This window comes from Conger conger, chromosome 4 (genome assembly GCF_963514075.1).
Source record: "Conger conger chromosome 4, fConCon1.1, whole genome shotgun sequence".
NCBI classification, from domain to species: domain Eukaryota; kingdom Metazoa; phylum Chordata; class Actinopteri; order Anguilliformes; family Congridae; genus Conger; species Conger conger.
In genome coordinates, this window is record NC_083763.1 from 30,408,936 (window position 1) to 30,428,900 (window position 19,965).

The 19,965-nt window shown below is 43.9% G+C and overlaps 1 protein-coding gene across 1 annotated transcript in view; it reads right to left on the reverse strand.

Moving 5' to 3' along the window:
• Nucleotides 1-19,965, reverse strand: part of LOC133126591 (histone-lysine N-methyltransferase 2C-like) — an 80,356-nt gene that overhangs the window by 15,836 nt on the left and 44,555 nt on the right. Inside the window, exons 6-10 of the mRNA XM_061238936.1 lie at nt 16,449-16,579; nt 15,851-15,960; nt 7,926-8,091; nt 7,147-7,318; nt 3,166-3,280 (exon numbers count right to left, since the gene is read on the reverse strand). Of these exons, the coding sequence (XP_061094920.1) occupies nt 3,166-3,280; nt 7,147-7,318; nt 7,926-8,091; nt 15,851-15,960; nt 16,449-16,579 (694 nt within the window). The remainder of the gene's footprint in view (nt 1-3,165; nt 3,281-7,146; nt 7,319-7,925; nt 8,092-15,850; nt 15,961-16,448; nt 16,580-19,965) is intronic.

Consider the following 19,965-nt stretch of genomic DNA (forward strand, 5'->3'; position numbering starts at 1 on the left):
CACAGATCAGTAGTTAAGAACATAATGATGAGAACAGCCCACCTAGGCTCACCATTTACCCACAAAATAGGAGGCATCCAGCACTGCTTCCGCTGTATGACTAAGCAAGCTGTTCCTTGCCTAGATAACTAGTATAAAGAAATACTTCCTGATGGAATTGTGTGGAATTGACCTTTGGCTGACTTCCATCGATGCCCCCTTTTTTCCTGACAGAACTCCCCCAGAAAACTTATTTGTGGCTGCCATGATTCTGTTTAAAGCACTAATAAGGACTCCTTGCCAGGAACTCAACTCTGAAGAAGACGTCATAGAATGTTGCATTAAATGTTAAAGTATGCTTTGCTCTGAGCTTCCCCTGCTCCAGCGTTCCTTATTTCGGGCAGGGCCCCGTGAAGTTGCCTGGGTCAGGAGTCCTTATTACTTCATAGACCTAGCTGTTGAGCACCTTATATTCCTAGTATCGGTAAACCTTGAAGCACATTGGGGGTCTCCCTTTTTGTTTGGAGCACGTTTCTGAAGCACCAATATCAGATACGGCATTATGGTTTCAAATGCACGTCTTGAAGAAGGCTCAAAGAAATTAGTGTTCTCCAGTTCATTTACAATGAAGTGGCTCTGATAAATTTGTGATATAGCCATTTGAGATTACAGACGACGGGGAATGTGAGGACCAGTTTACGCAGGGAGATTTGGAACTGGGGAATGTCGCTGGGATGAAAGCAGTGGCCCTGGCGCCTAGCCACATAACGCTCGTGTCCGACAGTCGGTCTCGAATTTCCCCTCCGGCTGTCAGGGCGAGACCTTGCCCGTTCTGTCCACAAAAGCCGGTTGAGACGGTCGCCTTTCCGGGCAGCAGGTTGGAGATTCCGGAGCTGAAAGGGGGCTCGACCACAATGGCCCTGATAACTTGATTTTCCATGGCAGCCGCCAGTGTTTTTTTGGGCGGGGGTTCATTACAGGATAGCCAGCGGCTAATCAGAGTCTGAGATCAGAATTCTCTGCAAAACGCAACTTCCCCGAACAGCCTGACAGCGCTAGCCACTCTGGTGGGATGCTACACCGCTCTCTTAGAAACATCTTGGTATTCAAGAAAATGTCTACTTCTGTCTACTTCTGTCTACTTCTGTCTACTTCTGTCTACTTCTGTCTACTTCTGTCTACTTCTGTCTACTTCTACTTCTTCGAGATGCCGAATGCTGTGACAGCAGCAACACTGTCCAACATTGTTCCATCTCCAACCATCCACTCTACGCACAGGGCTTGCACATTATTGGAATGGGCTTTGACAGATATTGCAGAGATCAATCACAAGAAGGGACGTGAGGGCACAGGGGATATTGGCACAGAACTACTGAGGTTTGCCAGGTACCACAATGCCCCGCCATTCTGTGTTTACAATGTTCCAATACAGAAGAAAAAGACACATGTAGCTACAGTATAGTCTGACTAGTGAAACTGCATTGATAGACTGTCTTCTCCCTTTCTTCTGCAGATGAGATATTTTGTTAATATTATTTGAATATTATTGGGGTCAGGGCTCCACCCAGAACCGCAAAGACGCAACTCGTCGCCACCACTAGCGGTGTGGACTTGGCTGGGAGAGGAAGGGTTCTGGAACTTTCTCTGTCAGCACAAAACATCCCCACACACCTCATCCTGCAATCACCCAAAAGCACAGCGGGGGTTTTCCACGAGGAGGGTCTTCTGGGTGAATTAGCATTTTAAAAGCAGGATTGATTAAAACCCATTGTACCAGAGAAAGGGAGAACGAACAGCCTGTTCCGAATGGCAGAAAGCCTTTCCAAAATGGACATGGGGAGGACAAAGAAGAGGAGAAAAAAAAAAAAAAAAAAAAAAAAAACTTCAAAAAAGACAAAACAAAAACAACAAAAATAAACTTGGGTTTGTGGAGTGCACAGAAACACCAGAGACTGGAAGAGAACTTTGCGAAACCTGGCAGTACGTACTGTTGCCCATGTTTGAGAGCGACCTGCTAACAATGATGCAAGCTTAGCAAGAGCAACACCACTGCCCATGAGGGAGAGTAGCCAACTGGACCTGCACCATCCAGCTCCTGTGTCACTCACTGCCGCTCTCTCTAACCCAGCCTGTGTCAGTCACTGTCCCTCTCTCTAACCCAGCCTGTATCACTCACTGCCCCTCTCTCTAACCCAGCCTGAGTCACTGAGTAAAACTCTCTCTAACCCAGCCTGAGTCATTTACTAAAGCTCTTCCTAACCCGACCTGTGTCACTCACTGCACTCTCTCTAACCCAACCTGTGTCAGTCACTGCACTCTCTCTAACCCAGCCTGAGTCACTGAGTAAAACTCTCTCTAACCCAGCCTGAGTCATTTACTAAAGCTCTCCCTAACCCGACCTGTGTCACTCACTGCACTCTCTCTAACCCAACCTGAGTCATTTACTAAAGCACTCTCTAACCCAGCCTGTGTCACTTACTAAAGCTCTCTCTAACCCAGCCCGTGTCACTTAATAAAGCTCTCTCTAACCCAGCCTGTGTCACTTAATAAAGCTCTCTCTAACCGAGCCTGTGTCAGTCACTGCACTCTCTCTAACCCAGCCTGTGTCAGTCACTGCCCCTCTCTAACCCAGCCTGTGTCAGTCACTGCACTCTCTCTAACCCAGCCTGTCAGTCACTGTGCTCTCTCTAACCCAGCCTGTGTCACTCACTGTCGCTCCCTCTAACCCAGCCTGTGTCAGTCACTGCCCCTCTCTCTAACCCAGCCTGTGTCAGTCATTGCCCCAAACATGAATACCCTGTTATCATACAAGACTGCAACTAATAACATCATGATTATAGCAACATTGGCACAGTGGGCAAGAAAATAATTGACAGCTTGTTGTGGAGGAGGTCATTCGGGAATGCACATTGTCCAGAGGACAACGTTAACACAGCAATACTAGCACATACTTTTTTTTTTTCTTTTTTTTTTTTTTTACTGCGTTGATGTTCCCGAGTTTTATTTGGCTACAATACAATACACACATTCATATGCAGTTGTATTGTATGTATTGCATGATTTGATTTCAAAACCATAATATGCATACAATACTCCCATACACTGTTCTCTCCCATACATCGCACTCTGTTCGCTGTTCTGTTATCATAACACATGCCTTTTTCTCTGTGCCCTGACAATTCTTACCTTACACCTCCATCCATTGGTGGGAATAGTATCCATCACTGGCTGCAGGCAGAATGTGTGATAGCCTTTGTCACACATATCACAGACCAACATCTTGCTGTCCTCTCCAGGGTTCCTGTAACACAGAAAGAAAAAGTAAAATAAATTGACTTATGGATATCTAATGGCAATTTCACCTGTGGGCTATGGGAAATGACTCACTGTTCTCAAACATGGGGCACTGTTCAAATGGCAAATGCCTGCATTTATATAGCGCCTTTATCAAAAGTGCTGCACAACTGATGTTTCTCATTCACCTATTCACCCAAGCACACACAAATGGCGATTGGCGGCCATGCAAGGCACCAACCAGCTCAAAAAAACATGAAATACCAATTCCCCTTTTTTCTCCTAAATTTTATCAAATTTTAACTGATGGTTATTTGTCACACATATAATTGTGAGAAACAAATTAATTATGAATACTACTGTATAATTATTCTAAGCCTAATTATTATTATATGACGAAAAGACTTTAAAGGAAGATATGTTCATCGGTAATAAATACAAACATACTGAACTAAAACTTTATTTAAGTGCCGTTATCGTTTTTTATTGGTCTGTTGCAGAGGCTTGCCGAGTTAGCTGCTCAGCAAGTTATTTTTTGCACATCTAAATCCCAGTTCGCTAAAGCAGACGAGATGCCTTCTGCGAGATTGGAAGCTGTGTGGTCCGGCATGTGCGTGGTTTCTAAACACAGTGACATAAAGGAGTAACATGGTGGTTGGTCACACTTTATAGGTACTTATATGCAATTTACACAAGAGGACATTGAAGAAACACAATGAAAGTACTAAATATGTCCGTTCTTTAGTTTTGGAGAAGTAAGCGTTTTAAATTTATCGTCTTATTTTCAACCGGTAGAGAATGTTCTCCTTGAAGTGCGTCACACGAAGATAACTACTCCCATATCCATGCAGTGGCCTTTATGGACTATTAGACGATTTCTGGTTATATTAATTTAGCTAGCTAGCTAACCTTAGTCTAAACCTAGTCTAAATAGTCTAGTTTCCTTTCATAAAGTGACATTATCGATAACGTTAGCTAGCTATCATCAAGATGTTATATTTGTGCATTTATCTTAACTTGGCTAGCTACCTAGCAAAAAGTGTCATTAGATAAGTCAGCGTCCTTACCTTAGCTATCGATAGTTGATAAGTTGATAAGCTTGTAAAAGTTCAGTCGCCCATGATGAGCAGATATCATGGAGGTAGCTATGGTAACAACGAACAATGTGGGGAAAGTTGGAGCACGGGCTGTCAATCATAGCTAATTGACAGTTCTCATCATCATGCCCAGACAGTTTGGGAGAATGTTTGCAGTTGGAAATACAGGCTTAGAAAATTATGTTTTTTAATACATTTAAATGACTAAATAATGAAAAAGTATGCACATTCGTTGGGTCTAAAGACAACAACTGGCAAGTGTCACATCCAACCACCATGTAACGCCTTTAATTAAGGTAATGCAACTGTCTGCTGGACCACAAATCTGTAGAGGCTGAGAAAATGTTATTTTATTATTTCAGCCTTAGATGGGTATGCCTGTTTTTGTGAAGTATTTTCTTTGTGGCAATTCCTGTCATATTGTCTGTCAAATGCAAGTAGCGTCAGTTAGAGAGAGCGCAGTGAGTGACAGAGCCCTAGTGAGAACTATGTGGTCACAGTCAGCACTTGTGGTCACAGCCGGCGCTTAAGGTCACAGCCAGGGCTGAGTGTCACAGTCAGGGCTTAGAGTCACAGCCAGCGCTTGCGGTGATACTGGACCGTGAGGACCTTCCACTCTCCATAACAGGGCCACACAAGGCATTATATGACCAGCCACAAAAGGCATTATTTTAACTCATGAGGCATCATCTTCTCCAGAAGCTTAGAAGAACACCATAAAGGCTTTTCCAATTGACTGCGCTGTAAAATAGGCTTTCCTGAAAAAAAAAAAAAAAACCCAAGACATATTCAGACCAAGATTTGTTACCTGGATATTTTTTTTTTTTAAGAAATAAATTTGAATGTGGGCCCTGTGATTTATAACATGATAATATGTTCTTCTTTTTTTCTTTTTTTTTTAGATGAGGAGAGCAGAGAACAATCAAAGCCATAGACCCGGGTTTTATGCCAATGCAAATGTGCGGTAAATGAGAACGTCAGCGGATATTTACAGCTGTGGAGGAGCGTAATAAAGCCTCTCCCTCTCTCTCCCCCGCTCCCTCTCTCTCTCTCCCTCACTCTCTCTCTCTCTCTCTCTCTCCCCCTCCCTCCCTCTCTCGTCCTCACATTGCCTCTCCGCTGCAGCCTATTTTAAGAGCAGCCCTCTGCCCCACCTCACCCTCTCCTCCAATCCCGTGCTTCGCAGGCGCAGGGCCGCCGCGAACGCACTCAGACCTCCATTAATAAAATCTGAGTCATCGCTCAAGGTTGACTCATCCATCGTCGGCAGAACGCCTCTTTTCCCTAGTGTAAAATTCTCTTTTGGTGAATCCTCAAAGTATGAACCCTAACACTGTATGAACAGACTCTACCCACTCATGAACATCTCTATGCTCTTCAGAGGCCATGAATCAACTCTCCAAATCTCCTTCCCCCGATCAATAGCTGAGCGTTCTTCAAACGCCATAAAACAACTCTCCAAAGCCCAACCCCTTTCATGAATATCCCTGCCCACCAGAAGCCAGCGGTACACAACTTGTGAATTTGCATGAGTGGTCTGCTCATTTTGCACACTAATGATGTCCATTTATTTTACCGTCGATGGAAAAACTAAAAGAAATAATTTTTAAAATGTCAGATTGCATGCAGCCAACTGGCCAAAAGTAGATGCAGCTATAAACTCTCCACAGCTCCACCTCCTTGATTAATACCTCCATGTTCCACAAACATTATAAACTAGGGAGCAGCAGCTCGTGGATGGTCCTTGAAGGCTGAGAACTGCTGGTTCTCCACCCTCCCTTTACCTGGGAGACAGGTATGAATTACCAGGGCTGGATGTGTGGCATTTGACAGCTAGAGTTGACAATCCCTGCCATAAACCAACACCAAATAGATCCGCCCCACTGGTGAATATCTGTACAGACATCGACTACAGAGATTTGCAATCTTCTGCAAACCAGTTCCTGGTCTTTATGGAACCCCTCCCCCTCCCCCCACCTTAGCACCTTAGGGCTGGCTTTACGAGCTCCTGCAGAAAAACGCCGACTTGCAGAAGCGTGGCGAATGAGCCGCTCTACTTGCACCGCTAATGTCTGAGACGGAGAAATGATTAGAAGAGTGAACGAAAGAGGAAGTAAAAAAAATATATATATACAAATTCTGTCACAAAGTCGGTCACTTCGAACCGCGGTGTCGAACCGCGTCAAGTTCCCGCCTTTTCTCATCCGCGCTCCGCGCACAAAATCATCTGTGAGACTCGTTCAGCTGAAGCATGATTGACGCTGCCCGTATGAAGAAGATTTAAGGAAACGGGATCCCAGGACATCCGGAAACTTGCGTTTCCCATTTCCCCATGCAGTGCGGGATTTTTTGGGTGCATTATGAAAACAATAACAAATGAAAAATATTCAATGCTACAAATGACACAAACGAGCCGGCGCGGTTGCATTAATTAAACCGTTCGTGTGTAAAATGAGCTTTCTGCACACGTTGTCTCTTCAAAACGTGCTCTTTTGGGATCTTTTGAAAATGGCCCCTGTGGGAAAATAAATCACGTTTGGGAATCTGCACAAGGAATGTACAGACGCTAGCCATAGAAAAATATTAGATATGGATCATCCCAGGGAAAGACACAGACAAAACGAGCAAGAACAATTTTTTTAAACGATTGCATGTTTGTCCCAGACCTGGGTGCCAGGGGGGAAGGGCAGGGCTCACAGGAACCGGAAGCTACAGGCGTGCGCGAGAGAGGTGTGAGGGGGTGACGGACAGACGGGAAAGGAGGGAGGGGGCTCACCTGCACGTCTGGCAGACCTTGCACTCTGGGCACTGCCAGCCGGCCCTCTTGAGCGGGCCCACGCTGACGTCCAGGCACAAGCCGTGGTAGTGCTGGCCGCAGCTGGTGCAGAAGAGCTGGTCGTGGAGGTCTCCGGGGCTGTCGCACAGGACGCAGTTTGTCTCGCCCTCGTCTGCCGATACAAGAGAAGAAGAGTCACCACGCATTACTACATTACATTACATCACAGGCATGTGGCAGACGCTCTTACCCAGAGCGACGTACAACAAGGCGCATACCCATAACCAGGGACAAGTGCGCTGAAACCCCTAGAGGGAAGCGCAGTTCCAAGTGCATTAGCATGTCAATCAAACGGTCATAACTTAGAAACAAATAAAACTGAAGTGCATGGGAAAATGGGAGCTAAATGATAGTTGCGGTTTATTCGCCATGCACACACATATGCAGGAACACAGGCACAAAACATTGACAAGCTGTTCAAAATACACTCTGTTCTTCTCATGTATGTTCTTCCTGTGTCTGCAATTTGAATGAGGGAGGAGTGAGGGGGTAGGGTGCTGGCCTGCCAAGTCATTTGGATCCAGGAATGTGGACCAGGCAGAAAATTAATTGGGAACCCCTACCATATGGCTAAAGAAATGTAAAATTAAACTAGTACATGCTTATTTATACTTTTCAAATTGTCATTGTGATAAGCAATGTTACAGTGAAACATTTCAGTATTTGGCTTCTTCCCATTAGGAATGCGCTGAGTAAACACTGTGAGAAGGTGAACGTACATCTGCAGAGGGCTGACTGAAGGTGTTCCGGGCAGAGGAGGGTGCGGCTCCTGTTGTTCTGGAAGGTTCCAGCAGTGGCGGCTGCGCAGGGATAGTGGTACGAGCGGACACACTTCTCCGCACAGCACTTTATGGAGGCTCCAAGGCGCTTACAGTACGCACAGTGCTGCACGGGGGAGAAGAAGAACACGGTCACGATCTACTCTCTTACACAACCCAGTCATGAACAAAGACCTGGGACAAGTAGTCATTGTTTTGGATTCATTTTTCTACGCTTCACTGAGCTTCTCTGGTCCTATGAAAGAATAATAATAATAATTATTATTATTATTATTATTTATCCAAAGTGACAGTTGATTGATTAGACAATCCCCCTTGGAGCAATGCAGGGTTGAGGGTCTTAATGTGGGGCTTGAACCACCAGCTCAAAAGTGCAAACACTGGACTCATTCCAAGACATCCACCCAAGAAGCTAGGAAAAATGGCAAGAAAAAGAAATGAAGACAAGGAAATTAAGAAAACGTGTTTGAAGATACGTCATTCACAGACATGGTAGATGGGGAGATCCACAGGTCGATCATCAGGCATGTAACATGTAAGGGGTTGGAATGTCCTAAAAGATGGCAGACCTCAATACATTTTCTGGTCAGGAACAATGAAAGGAAAAAAGTAGAGAAAATTAAGCAACTGGAATGAGCCCACTGCCTTCGGGTCCTCTTGGTTGGCTCAATTGAGACCAGGCAAGATCAATCAAACACAGAAAATTATTTGAATCTGAAACAATTACTTATTTTACCCAGGTCATGAACACAGCCAGGCAGGATAACAAACAAACAGTACAAATATTTAATAAATGCATCGCATGATAGAACGATATAATTTTGAGAATAACTTGAGAATAATGCGAAAATTAAATGCACAATAAAATCCTAATGAAAATGTATTCATTATTGTTTATTTGTTAGCGATTAAAGTGACAAGGTGAATAATGAGCGGAAAATCCCAGCAAAGAGAAAATGCTTTTCCTGAACAATATGCAATTAAAAAGCAACTGTGGGTCAGAATTTAAGCAAACTTAACACGGGGCAATGTCATCACTCTTACAGTCCAATGGCCACATCGGTCTCATTATGGGACAAAGCAAAGCCTGTGTATACAGCCAGATTAAGTCCTGAAGAGTTTCTGAACATGGCCAAGATATCAACAACAAATTAGCAACTGCTTGTTGGAAAACATGGGAGCCAAACCCAGTACAGTCAAGCACTTAATTTTCTACTTTGATGTATTCCACTAATTTACTCTGGGGAAAAGGGGAAAAAAAATAAAGAAATAAAACTTTCGAAACTATACAAATATAAACCAGCGAGGAGAAACAATTCTAGCAGAATCTATGAGAGCAGACATTTACGGCAGGCTTCCAGAAACATCAAAAGCAGATTTTTTTATTCCCTGACAAGCGAGTAGCAGTAAAGTGCAGCACTGGCACCAGCATTAGACGTGCGGAGCCTGTAGACTGCACATCTCTGCCTCCATCTGCCACTTCCCAAAGAGAGACTGCGCAAAGCATCATGGGAGGAAAAAAGTAAAACTGATACGTGCTGCAGTCTGAGGGAACCGAGCCAAACCTGGACGCGCAAGCCGATTGGTCCATTCGGGGCCAAGCCGCTTTGTTTTTTTGTTTTTTTTTTCTCCACAGACTGTAATCTTTATGGTTGTGTCCTCTCCGATGCGGATGGTAGAGCTCACAGCAGAAAGGAGGAATGAGCAAAGAAATTGCACCGCCTTCCATCAACCTTTCCGTCTAAGAGAGGCGGCCGGGGGCTGGGCCGTTTGCTTATTTCCCCAACAACTCATCCAGGTCTAAGGTGATTTACGGTAGATGGCAAAATGTAATATGACAAGTGTCAAAAGTTAAATTCAATATGTTGATGCATCAATATTTTCAACATTGCTGTGAATATGCTTGAAAACACAAGAAACTACTGTGGTACATACCCGCAGGAATGCACACATCTGACAAACATGAACATGCAAGCAGACAGGCCTGCAGAGAATTTTAAATGGATAACATTGCAATTTTCGCCCATCAATCTACACTCAATGATCCATGTTTGGAAATTCATAAAAAATCTCAAACTTTAATTATCTTTGAGATGTGTCTAGAACTTGATTAGACATATTTTAGAAAGCACACTCCTGTGTCCTACAATTTACACTGCATGTCAGAAGAAAAAGAACAAAAAGCCATGAAATCCAAAGAACTCTGTCGGCCTCTGTGAATTGTGGTAAGGCATAGATCAGGGCAAGGGCATGAAACCATTTCTAAACCTTTCAGTGTTCCCAAGAACCCCGGAGCCTCAACAATTGTGAAATGGAAGTTAGGAAACACCTGGACCCTTCCTAGAGTTGGCCGTCCGGCCAAACTGAGTAACCGGGCAAGAAGGTCCTCAGTCATGGAGGTGACCAAGAACACAACAGTCACTCTAATAGAGCCTCTGCAGAGATGAGAGAACCTGCTGGAAGGATGACCATCTCAGCAAGACTCCATTAATCAGGCAGAACTCCAAGCACTATGTCTGGTGAACACCAGGCACTGCACATCACCTGGCTAATACCATTCCTAGGGTGAAGCATGGTGGTGGCAGCATCATGCTATCGGGGTGCTTCCCAGCGGCAGGGACAGGGAGGCTGGTTAGAATTGAGGTGAACGATGAATGCAATACAGAAAGGTCCTTGAAGAAAACAAGCTCCAGAGTGCATGTGACATCAGACTGGGATGACTGTTCACCTGTCAGCACAACAATGACCCAAAGCATACAGCCAAGACAACACCGCAGTGGCTTCGGAACAAGTCTCTGACTTTCCTTGAGTCCAAAATGACACTTGACTCAGATTGTCACTATGGGAGACAACAAAATTTGTACAAATGTGCATGGCTCCACAACTTTGTCCCATCTCCATTACAGCTTATCACACCAGCTCTTTCGTTTGCATATGTATTATGTTCACCAAAAAATAAAAGGCAGTAGAATTGCCAAAAAAAATAGTTAGAATCCACCACTAATTCATGGTTTTCCACCCTCCCTTTATCTGGGAATCAGTTGTGAAGACAGTCTGGCCAATCAGTAACACCAATTACATGGGAGAAAAGAAAACTTTGTTAGCCCATATCTCCCAGATTAATAAAGTGTAATTTCTTATAAGGCCAAATAGGCATGCTAATTCTCATAAAAAAATCTGTGAAGATGCAGTCCAAAAGTGTGTTGAATTGAGATGAAATTGCCCATATTTAAGCCAAACACAATACATACAACAGACATAAATTACAATTGTGCAAACACACTTCTCTCTCCCTCTCTGTCTCCGATTGTATACACGTGTGCACACACACACAGAAAGCAGGCCTGCCATTTGTCTGCAAAGTAAATGAGCGATCCAGCGACAGTTTAGCACATTACAGGCGCAAACGCAATTACAGGAACCCGACGGCGAGGAGCGTGGCTCCGAGCGGAGAAAGCTGCTGATCCCCGGCTGGCATGGCCCTCCTGAGCGCCGCGACCTTTCCGTTTCACGGCTGAGCGAGCCGCGCCCGCCGGCGCCAACCTTTCCCTACGCCTGATCCATCACCCCGCTCCCCGCCTTCCACAAGCCCTGCCTCCTACTGCCTCCTACCGCCTTTCCCCACGCCTGGTCCATCACCCTGCTCCCCCGCCTTCCACAAGCCCTACCTCCTACTGCCTTTCCCCACTCCTAATCCATCGCCCTTCTCCCCCGCCTTCCACAAGCCCTGCCTCGTACTGCATCCTACCGCCTTTCCCCACACCTGATCCATCACCCCGCTCCCCGCCTTCCACAAGCCCTGCCTCCTACCACCTTTCCCCACTCCCGATTCATCACCCTGCTCCCCGCCTTCCACAAGCCCTGCCTCCTACTGCCTACTACTGCCTCCTACTGCCTCCTACCGCCTCCTACCGCCTTTCCCCACGCCTGATCCATCACCCCGCCCTGCAAGCCCTGCCTCCTACTGCCTCCAACCGCCTTTCCCCACTCCTGGTCCATCACCCCGCTCCCCCACGTTCCACAAGCCCCGCCTCCTACCGCCTCTCCCTGCCTGCAGCACTCGCCCTCGATCAGGGCGGCCAGCGCTTCATCGCATGGCCTCCATCCGCACAAACGTACGCTGATCAATGCGGTGATGAGGACACTGTGCTGAAGGAGTTGCTGTCTTTAGGACGAGATATTAAACCAAGGTTGCTGAATCGCTGTGGTCATTAAAGATCCCCTGACACTCTTTGGAAAGAAGGAGGGTTCCCCGCTGCCCTGGATAAATTCCCATCCTGGCTCTTTCAGTCTGTCACCTAATTATCCCATGATTTGATTGGCCAAAAAGATTATCTCCTTTTCCTCCTCAGCTGGTGTGTGGTGGGTGTTCTGATGCGAAATGGCTGCTGTTGCATCACCCAGTTGGGTGCTGCATATTGGTGTTGGTTAAGGCGAGTTTCCGTCTAATCACTGTAAAGCTGAGTGTCTAGAAATAGACTCCACAATGATCCATCTTATCTATTCACACAAATGCACATAGACTAGGGGTGTATGTATGCCAACCTGAACAATCTATTTATGAATGCACAGTTAATATGTTTATTATTTATTTATTTGATTCATTAATTTTCACCCCTGAAGCTGACCAATGACAGCTGGATGTTTCCCTTTATTCATTCACCAGTAAGGTGTGGAAATCCAGTGTTATTCAAGGTGTGGAAACACTTGCCTTTTACAGAAAGGACTTGAGATTTGCACCAAAAAGTGAGCATTAACACATAAATGACAAAAAAAACCCCCAAAAAACTGGAAATACACTTCTGGCTCTTAAAGGAAAAGAAACCAGCAGTCATTTTTGAGCACAAGAAAACATGCAGTTAATGCATTTTTCAAGACATTTCCAGAAACACACACACACACACACACACACAGTGTGTGGAGCGCACCCAAAAGTTTCAGAGGTGCAGAGTCGCGGAACATCAACATTAAAAATGAAGAAAGTTGCACACCTTGACGAAGGCACAATTTGCTGAAACACTGGTCTATAAAACACATGAAAGGAGAATACCTGAGTGTGGAGGATTCTCCAAAATTGAAAAACATTCAAAGAGATTCATTATTCACAATTTAACAAGCATGAGGCAATGAGGCATATAGTTTATAGGATGTTTTCTTTTAGGAATTCGAATAGGTAGTATTTCTTTATGCTAGTAACTTGAGACAGGTTTATTTATATTGAGGCATCTGAGTATGCTGCGTTTTTTTCAGAAAATTCTGACGGGGGGGGGATGGGGTCCAGTTTAAAGATTTGATTAGTAGTTACTGATGTAGAGAAGTATTTATAGCTAAAATGAGAACCTAGAACCTATTTAAAAATAAGGCCAGAGTATTGTAACAATTCCAATGAGTTTAAATATTCAGAATGAGCTCAGAACAAGCCACATTCCCAAAGGATGCCCATCGACGAGCCTCAACCGTGGAGACTGCAGGATTGGCCAACCGAACTGGTCAACCAAGTGACCTGGCAACATTGTTTTTCCCAACTGTTATCAATGTAATCAGATGAAAAAGTTGAGGCTATAACTTCCGCAGTCGCTGGGTGGCTAGAGCTACTGCTAGCCAGACAGAAGCGATGATAAAATATAGCTGTGTTTAATGGTTAATTGTATACAGCATCTAGGTTCATCTCATTTATTAAATACAGATTAAAATATAAATGGGGTTAATATACTTCATGATTAATGATATGTTACAGCCCTGTTGACACCAATATCCACAATAGCGGTAAACATGCGGAGGTGGTTAACTAATGCACGTCCAACTCAATATAGTTAATTTCATGACTGTAGTAAACTGGCAGCGCAGTTGTAAAATAGGAAGGCTTAAGAATAATAAATTACCTGAGGATACATTAAGAATATTCTCAATTTTTCTGGTCTAATTTTTTGGCTAATGAGAATGGCTGTTTTCTTCTGATCTAATACCACTGCACCAAGCTAAATGCAAATTGCAGTTTCCACATGCCGGATATACTTGTCTGGGAGATACGGTCACCACACATGCATCTATGGCACCGTAAAAAATAGTCTATAAACAAGAGGAAGCAGTTTCATTTGTGAATCTCACACTGGATATAGGCCAAAAGAACTGACGTATTTGCGTTTTATTATAATTTGCAGTACTGAACTTGTTAATAGACTCATACGGCTTTAATTACCAGACTATTTAAAAGATTCTTGACTTCATCTGTATTTAATTGATCCTGCGATTTTTGCAGCCACGCAGCTAACACAAAAAGCTGTCACAATGTTACAAGGTTTTTCAAACGTTGCAGGAACATGGTTAGAACATTTTGTGTTAGGTGGGAAACAGGCCCATCACATTCAACCAAACAGGTGAGAAACCTGAAGTATCAGAGCAGTTATGCCTCAACAATGTCAACCTTCAATGAGCAATGGCAAGCATTTAACCAAAACAAAAATTTCTTGCCATAATAAGAGATCTAAATGCTACCAAAATTAGAGAAAGACAAAGTGTGCCTCAGCACTATTGCTAAGGATTATGTGTTCACACTCCCACTGTGAGCACTCCCACGCACAGACTCTACTGTGACATTCATTTTCTGAGCAGACATTTTGTCCAAGTAAACACAGGCCAAGACACAACAAAACATCTTCTGTATAGGCGCTCATTATATTCTTTTTAACCTTTACAAGGCAGACTTATGGATCATGGTCAAAGAGTAGTTGCCATTTTTAGTCTTTTTAACAAACAAAATCTGGGACATGTGGGAATTCCAAAAGGTAGCATAGAATCTTTCTGGCTTGTGTGTGAATGCATTGTGTATTAAAATACCCAGTTATAGCGGGCAGGAAGCTATATCTTCATGTTTGGTCATTGCTGGCCTCAAATCCTTATCCACCAGATTCATCAACTCATCGTCGCCTTAATTGAGCTTCTCTCAATGATTGTAATACTGCCGATGATTTCTGGAACATTCCCAGATCTGAGGGAACTGAGGGGTCAGTTGTTGAATACAATGCAGCAAACTGAACGCAAAAACTGCTGCTATTTCACCATGAATATAATTAAATACATAGAGCACTGGGTTATAAACTTCTGAGAAGGTAATTTGTATTCCCTCTATATTTCTCATGGTCTAATACATTTGAAGAAATTACACCAAGTTCCTGAATACCAGTAAAAAGGGCTGACCCAGTCAAAGCACAGGGTATCGGTGTGTAAGGTGGCAGATGGCCATGGTCTGCCATGAAACCTTGGGAACACCAGTTCCAGTTTTAAATAATACCATTAAATCTGAAATGCTTTTTTAAAGAACTTAGTTTAATTGGCAGTGTCCTTTCCAAGAGACCATTTTTGAGGACGGCAAAACGGAATGGGGGAAAAAAAAAAACTCAAGCCACGTTTGACAGCATTAATTGGAAGAACAGCTGCACCAAGACTGTCCTGGCAGCGCTAAACTCTTGAACCAATTAAAAACATCAAAGGACCAGGGGACCGAAGAAACGCGACCTTGCTCTCCTACCCAACCGAGAGCCGCTAAACTTTTGATTTACTTGCTCGACTCGACTGAGACTCAATTCTTTTTCCAACAACTAAAATCAATCTGCATTAGCATAGTGCATTTCCATTGCTCCAGAGTCTGTGCAGCTAATAATTTTCTGCTTGCAGATTACAGCTTATTAAAATAAGGAAATAAATAGTTAATGCAGATGGCGCAACTCCAATTAGCGCATCAAGCTGAAAAATATGAATGATAAAGGAAACAAAATGAGGGGGTACAGCATGAGTAGGGAATCACTAATTCAGTCGGGACTTAAGAGAGGGTGGGAAAGTAAGAAAATGGCCGCGGCACTCCTCACCTTTGTGCTCCCTGAGTCGATGGCTTTGTCCACGTAGAGGAGTGACTGTCCCTCTCCCCGACACACCCCCTCTGACCACGCCGCACAGCGCAGATGGGCACAGCATTGCCCTGCAAGGACAGGACACAGACGCCACACGCAGACGCCACACGCAGACGCCACACGCAGACGCCACACGCAGACGCCACACACACACACACACACACACACACACAGTGTGAGCGGAATGCGAACGGGCTCGTCAGACCGCCACTCTTGGACAGGATCTCCAAACCTCAAAACCTCCTCTCCAAACTACAGTGGCCAACAGGTTAAACAGCTTTCCCTTTCCCTTTCCCCTCCACCAATCCCAGTCACAGCTCAGTCACCAAACCGCTGGGTTTGGCAGCCATCTAAATGGCTACACCTCAAACACATTCCTCAAGAGTGGATTTGGACACCATCCACGGAAACCACCACCACAAAAAAATAATAATAATAAAAACTAGGATGCACAATATTTACATGCTGAAGCTAGGAGGGATAGATTTGGATAATGAGCCCAACACAAGAGTCAGTAACGTATTTAAAGAGAGGCTTTAATCGACTCCAGACGTACCTGTGGGATCGAACAGTGACTGGACGTTGATGTCGTCTGGGAGGCCTATCTGTCCCAGCTCCCCCAACAGCTTCCTAACCGGCTCCTCCCCGAACACATCCGCCATCCCGTCGGCCGGAGAGAGCGGCCCGCTGTCCGGGGAAAGGGGGGGGGTAGAGATGAGAGACAGGAGGGAGTTTAGGGTTATCTCTGTTGGCCGAAGCACAAGGACAGGCTATTCAGCCCGGGGGCTCGGCCGGATAAGGCGCGCTCCCAGAATTACGGGAGTCTTGGATAAGCCACTGAGGCGAGGTGCAGAAAAGCGGAAAACGAGAAATTAGCATTTAAAAAGAAGCCCCGGCCTAAGTGACTTGGCCAACGTGAGGAACTCTGGGAAGGGATGAAAGCGCACAGTACACTACCTCTGTGTAGCGGAGGCACATCTGCATAAGACTAAATGGAAAAAGCATTTGGCTGCTTCCTTCCTATTAAGAGCGATATATGTGGGGGGGAAAAAAACAGTGTCTTACTGTATTTTCTTCTGCTCTCATAGTATTATGCCATCATGCAACAGCAGGGCAACGGAGGAAGCATTGCACCGTGTAGCAAACCAAAACAGCCTATCTTTCATGAACATCCTGAATTTTCTTAATTTCAAATTGTAGATAAAGATTGGAAAATGAATTTGATAACATTCGATTTGCAATCCTTTTTAAATTTGTATGCTGGGTTTAAAGACTGAACACTATGATTTGAATCTGAATTTCAAAAATTAAAAGCTGAATTTGAAACCTACAAGCTCAATTTGACCTTCCAACTCTCAAAAAGGTACTGAAGTCTGTCAGATCTCCAAAAGCTTTCGGGTTGTGAACATAGCGACATGGGACTTTGGACTTTGTTTGGAGATGTCAGACATCCATCAGCTGCGAAATGTTGCCATTGCAAACATTAAACATCATTGAATCAAATTAGCTATACTCAAGCTAGCTAATATAAAACGGTCATCAGAGCTACTCAACTGCATTTATATTTTAACTACGTTAGACTATGCAAACGCAACATTCCACCACTGGGATTTTCAGTGTTGACGGATTTTTACTGCCCTGAGCAGAAAACCTGTAGCCATCAGGCATGCCCAATGAGAAGGGAGTGATGCCCTCCAACATACTGATAATGCTTTTCTAAGTGCCCAGATGTTCACAAAACTTTGAAAAGCTTTTTCAAACGTTTGGAGAGTCAAATTTAAATGTGTGGCATTTTGAGAGTTGACAGGTTGAATTTCAAATTCAGCTTTAACTGAGTTAAAAAAAAAAAAAAACATTTCAAGGGTATCAATACTAAATTCAATCAATATGAAACTCAAATTCAGTCGTCTGCTGGCGCAAGGTTTTCAGCCAACCCACAAGACCATTGAAGGTGCTGAAAACAAATGTCAGAAATCATGGGCAGAGCCATCACCATACAGTGCATACTGGCGCAACAACACAGAGGTGCTCAGTTTTTATTGAAATATGATGTCCAATAAACAGCTATATTGAAATGCCATTGAAATTCATTGAATATTTGAAAAGTGCAAAATGACTGACAGCACCTTGAGATTGATTACAGCAGCAATGCCTTTTGCATCCAAGTTACACTCTTAATTTGGACACTTCCTTTTATTAGAAAATCAAACTTCATTATGGCAGTTATTAGAACCATCTTGTCTTGATTTTGATTCAGTTATGTTATAGTACCAAAGCTTTACCTTCAGTATTCTTTACAAATGTATAATCCTATGCAATAAATATCTTCTGTTCGACATAAGGCTCACATAACACAGCACTCACTGCGCAATGAACTAACAAATGCATTTTCAAATGCATCACACCACACATTGTTTGTTATCCTAAATGAGACAATGAGACAATTTTCCACCCATTTTTTACTGGAAAAATGGCCATGAATTTATATTTAGAAACTCACTGACCACCTATGCAGGAAATACAAATTATTAAATAGACCTGCTCCCTCACCTTTCAAATATATCATTTATCGGATCACTCGATTCAAACAGGAACATGTTTACAGACATTAGGAGATTATATGTCATTCCCAATTTCCTGATTTTTATCAGATTTAAATTGATTTCCCCCTCATTGCACAGCCCCCATTCTTTTAAAGAAATCTTGTCCTCATCCGTAATGAACTTCATTTGTGTTCAACACACTCACATTGGCTTGATTGCAGGCTGTCAAGTGAATCAGACTCACTGAAGCAATGCGTAATGACTCAGAGTTTGTGGGCATGCAAAAATAATTTGTGAACAGTCCACAGCAACACGATTAGATCTGTAAGGCTGAAAGGAATGCAGCCAAATTAAGTCCCACAAGTAGCTCAGCTCTGAATAGCATTTCATGAAATTAAATAATTCAATTTAATCCCCAAGTGATATCCAAGAGTATTGTTTGTTTTTTTCCTCCTCAGTGGACAATTTCCCAAGCTGCCATATTTTGGCAGGCATGTCAAATCATTTTTCTTTATGCAGCACTGCCTCCGAATGTATGCCACACTGCGAAATTAGGCAGATTTCACCATATGACTCCATGCACATTCTATGGATTTTATCAATAGAACCTGCAGTGTGGGGGGGTTTCTCATGATAACCACTCCACCAACTGCAAATAGGTTCTAGAAATTTCTGGGGGAGGAGGAAGGTTGGGTGCAGTGGTTAGGTGGAGAGATAAAAATAAACCTAACACCCGATTTCACATGGAAAGATTATGCCTAGTCATCTATGGTCTTCCTTAACAAATGCAACCTTAAATATTGCTCAAAGGTCTTCTCCCTTTTTTTGTTGTTGTTGTTTTTATTTCTCTCCCCTCTTTCTATTACTGGCATGGCTCCAGGCCCCACTGGCCAATCATATGGCTCCAACACAACAATGCTCGGGTACTTGGCCGTCTGCCAGGACTTCACTCGGTGCCTGTTACGTCACCTGACCCAGGGGGAAACGGTTGATTGGTTCCAAAGAGCCGAACAAATTAGGCACTTGTCCAATGAACCAGGGGACTATCTTTTGATGGGAGCCTTTAACAACTGCGGTCACGTGCTGCCACGGTGACAGACAGGAGCTGAAGGTCCACTGTAACTGAGAGCGTTTTTAATAGAATACTCGCTTATGGATTTCTCATCTTCGGGCCATTTTGGCAGCAAAGTAATTGACCCAAATCGAATTCTGGGGCCGAGTTCATTAGCATTTCCGGCTCATTCAGGCCAAAGCAATCTATCTTTATCTCCACACCTCGCCACCAATGTACAATGAACATTAAGTAACCTGGCCATTCAAAATGGAGAAAAGTTCTTTCATCCACTTAAAGAAGGAATGTTCTATCCATCCATCCATCCATTATCTGAACCCGCTTATCCTGATCAGGGTCGTGGGGGGGCTGGAGCCTATCCCAGCATACATTGGGCGAAAGGCAGGAATACACCCTGGACAGGTCGCCAGTCTATCTCAGGGTACACACACCATTCACTCACACACTCATACCTATGG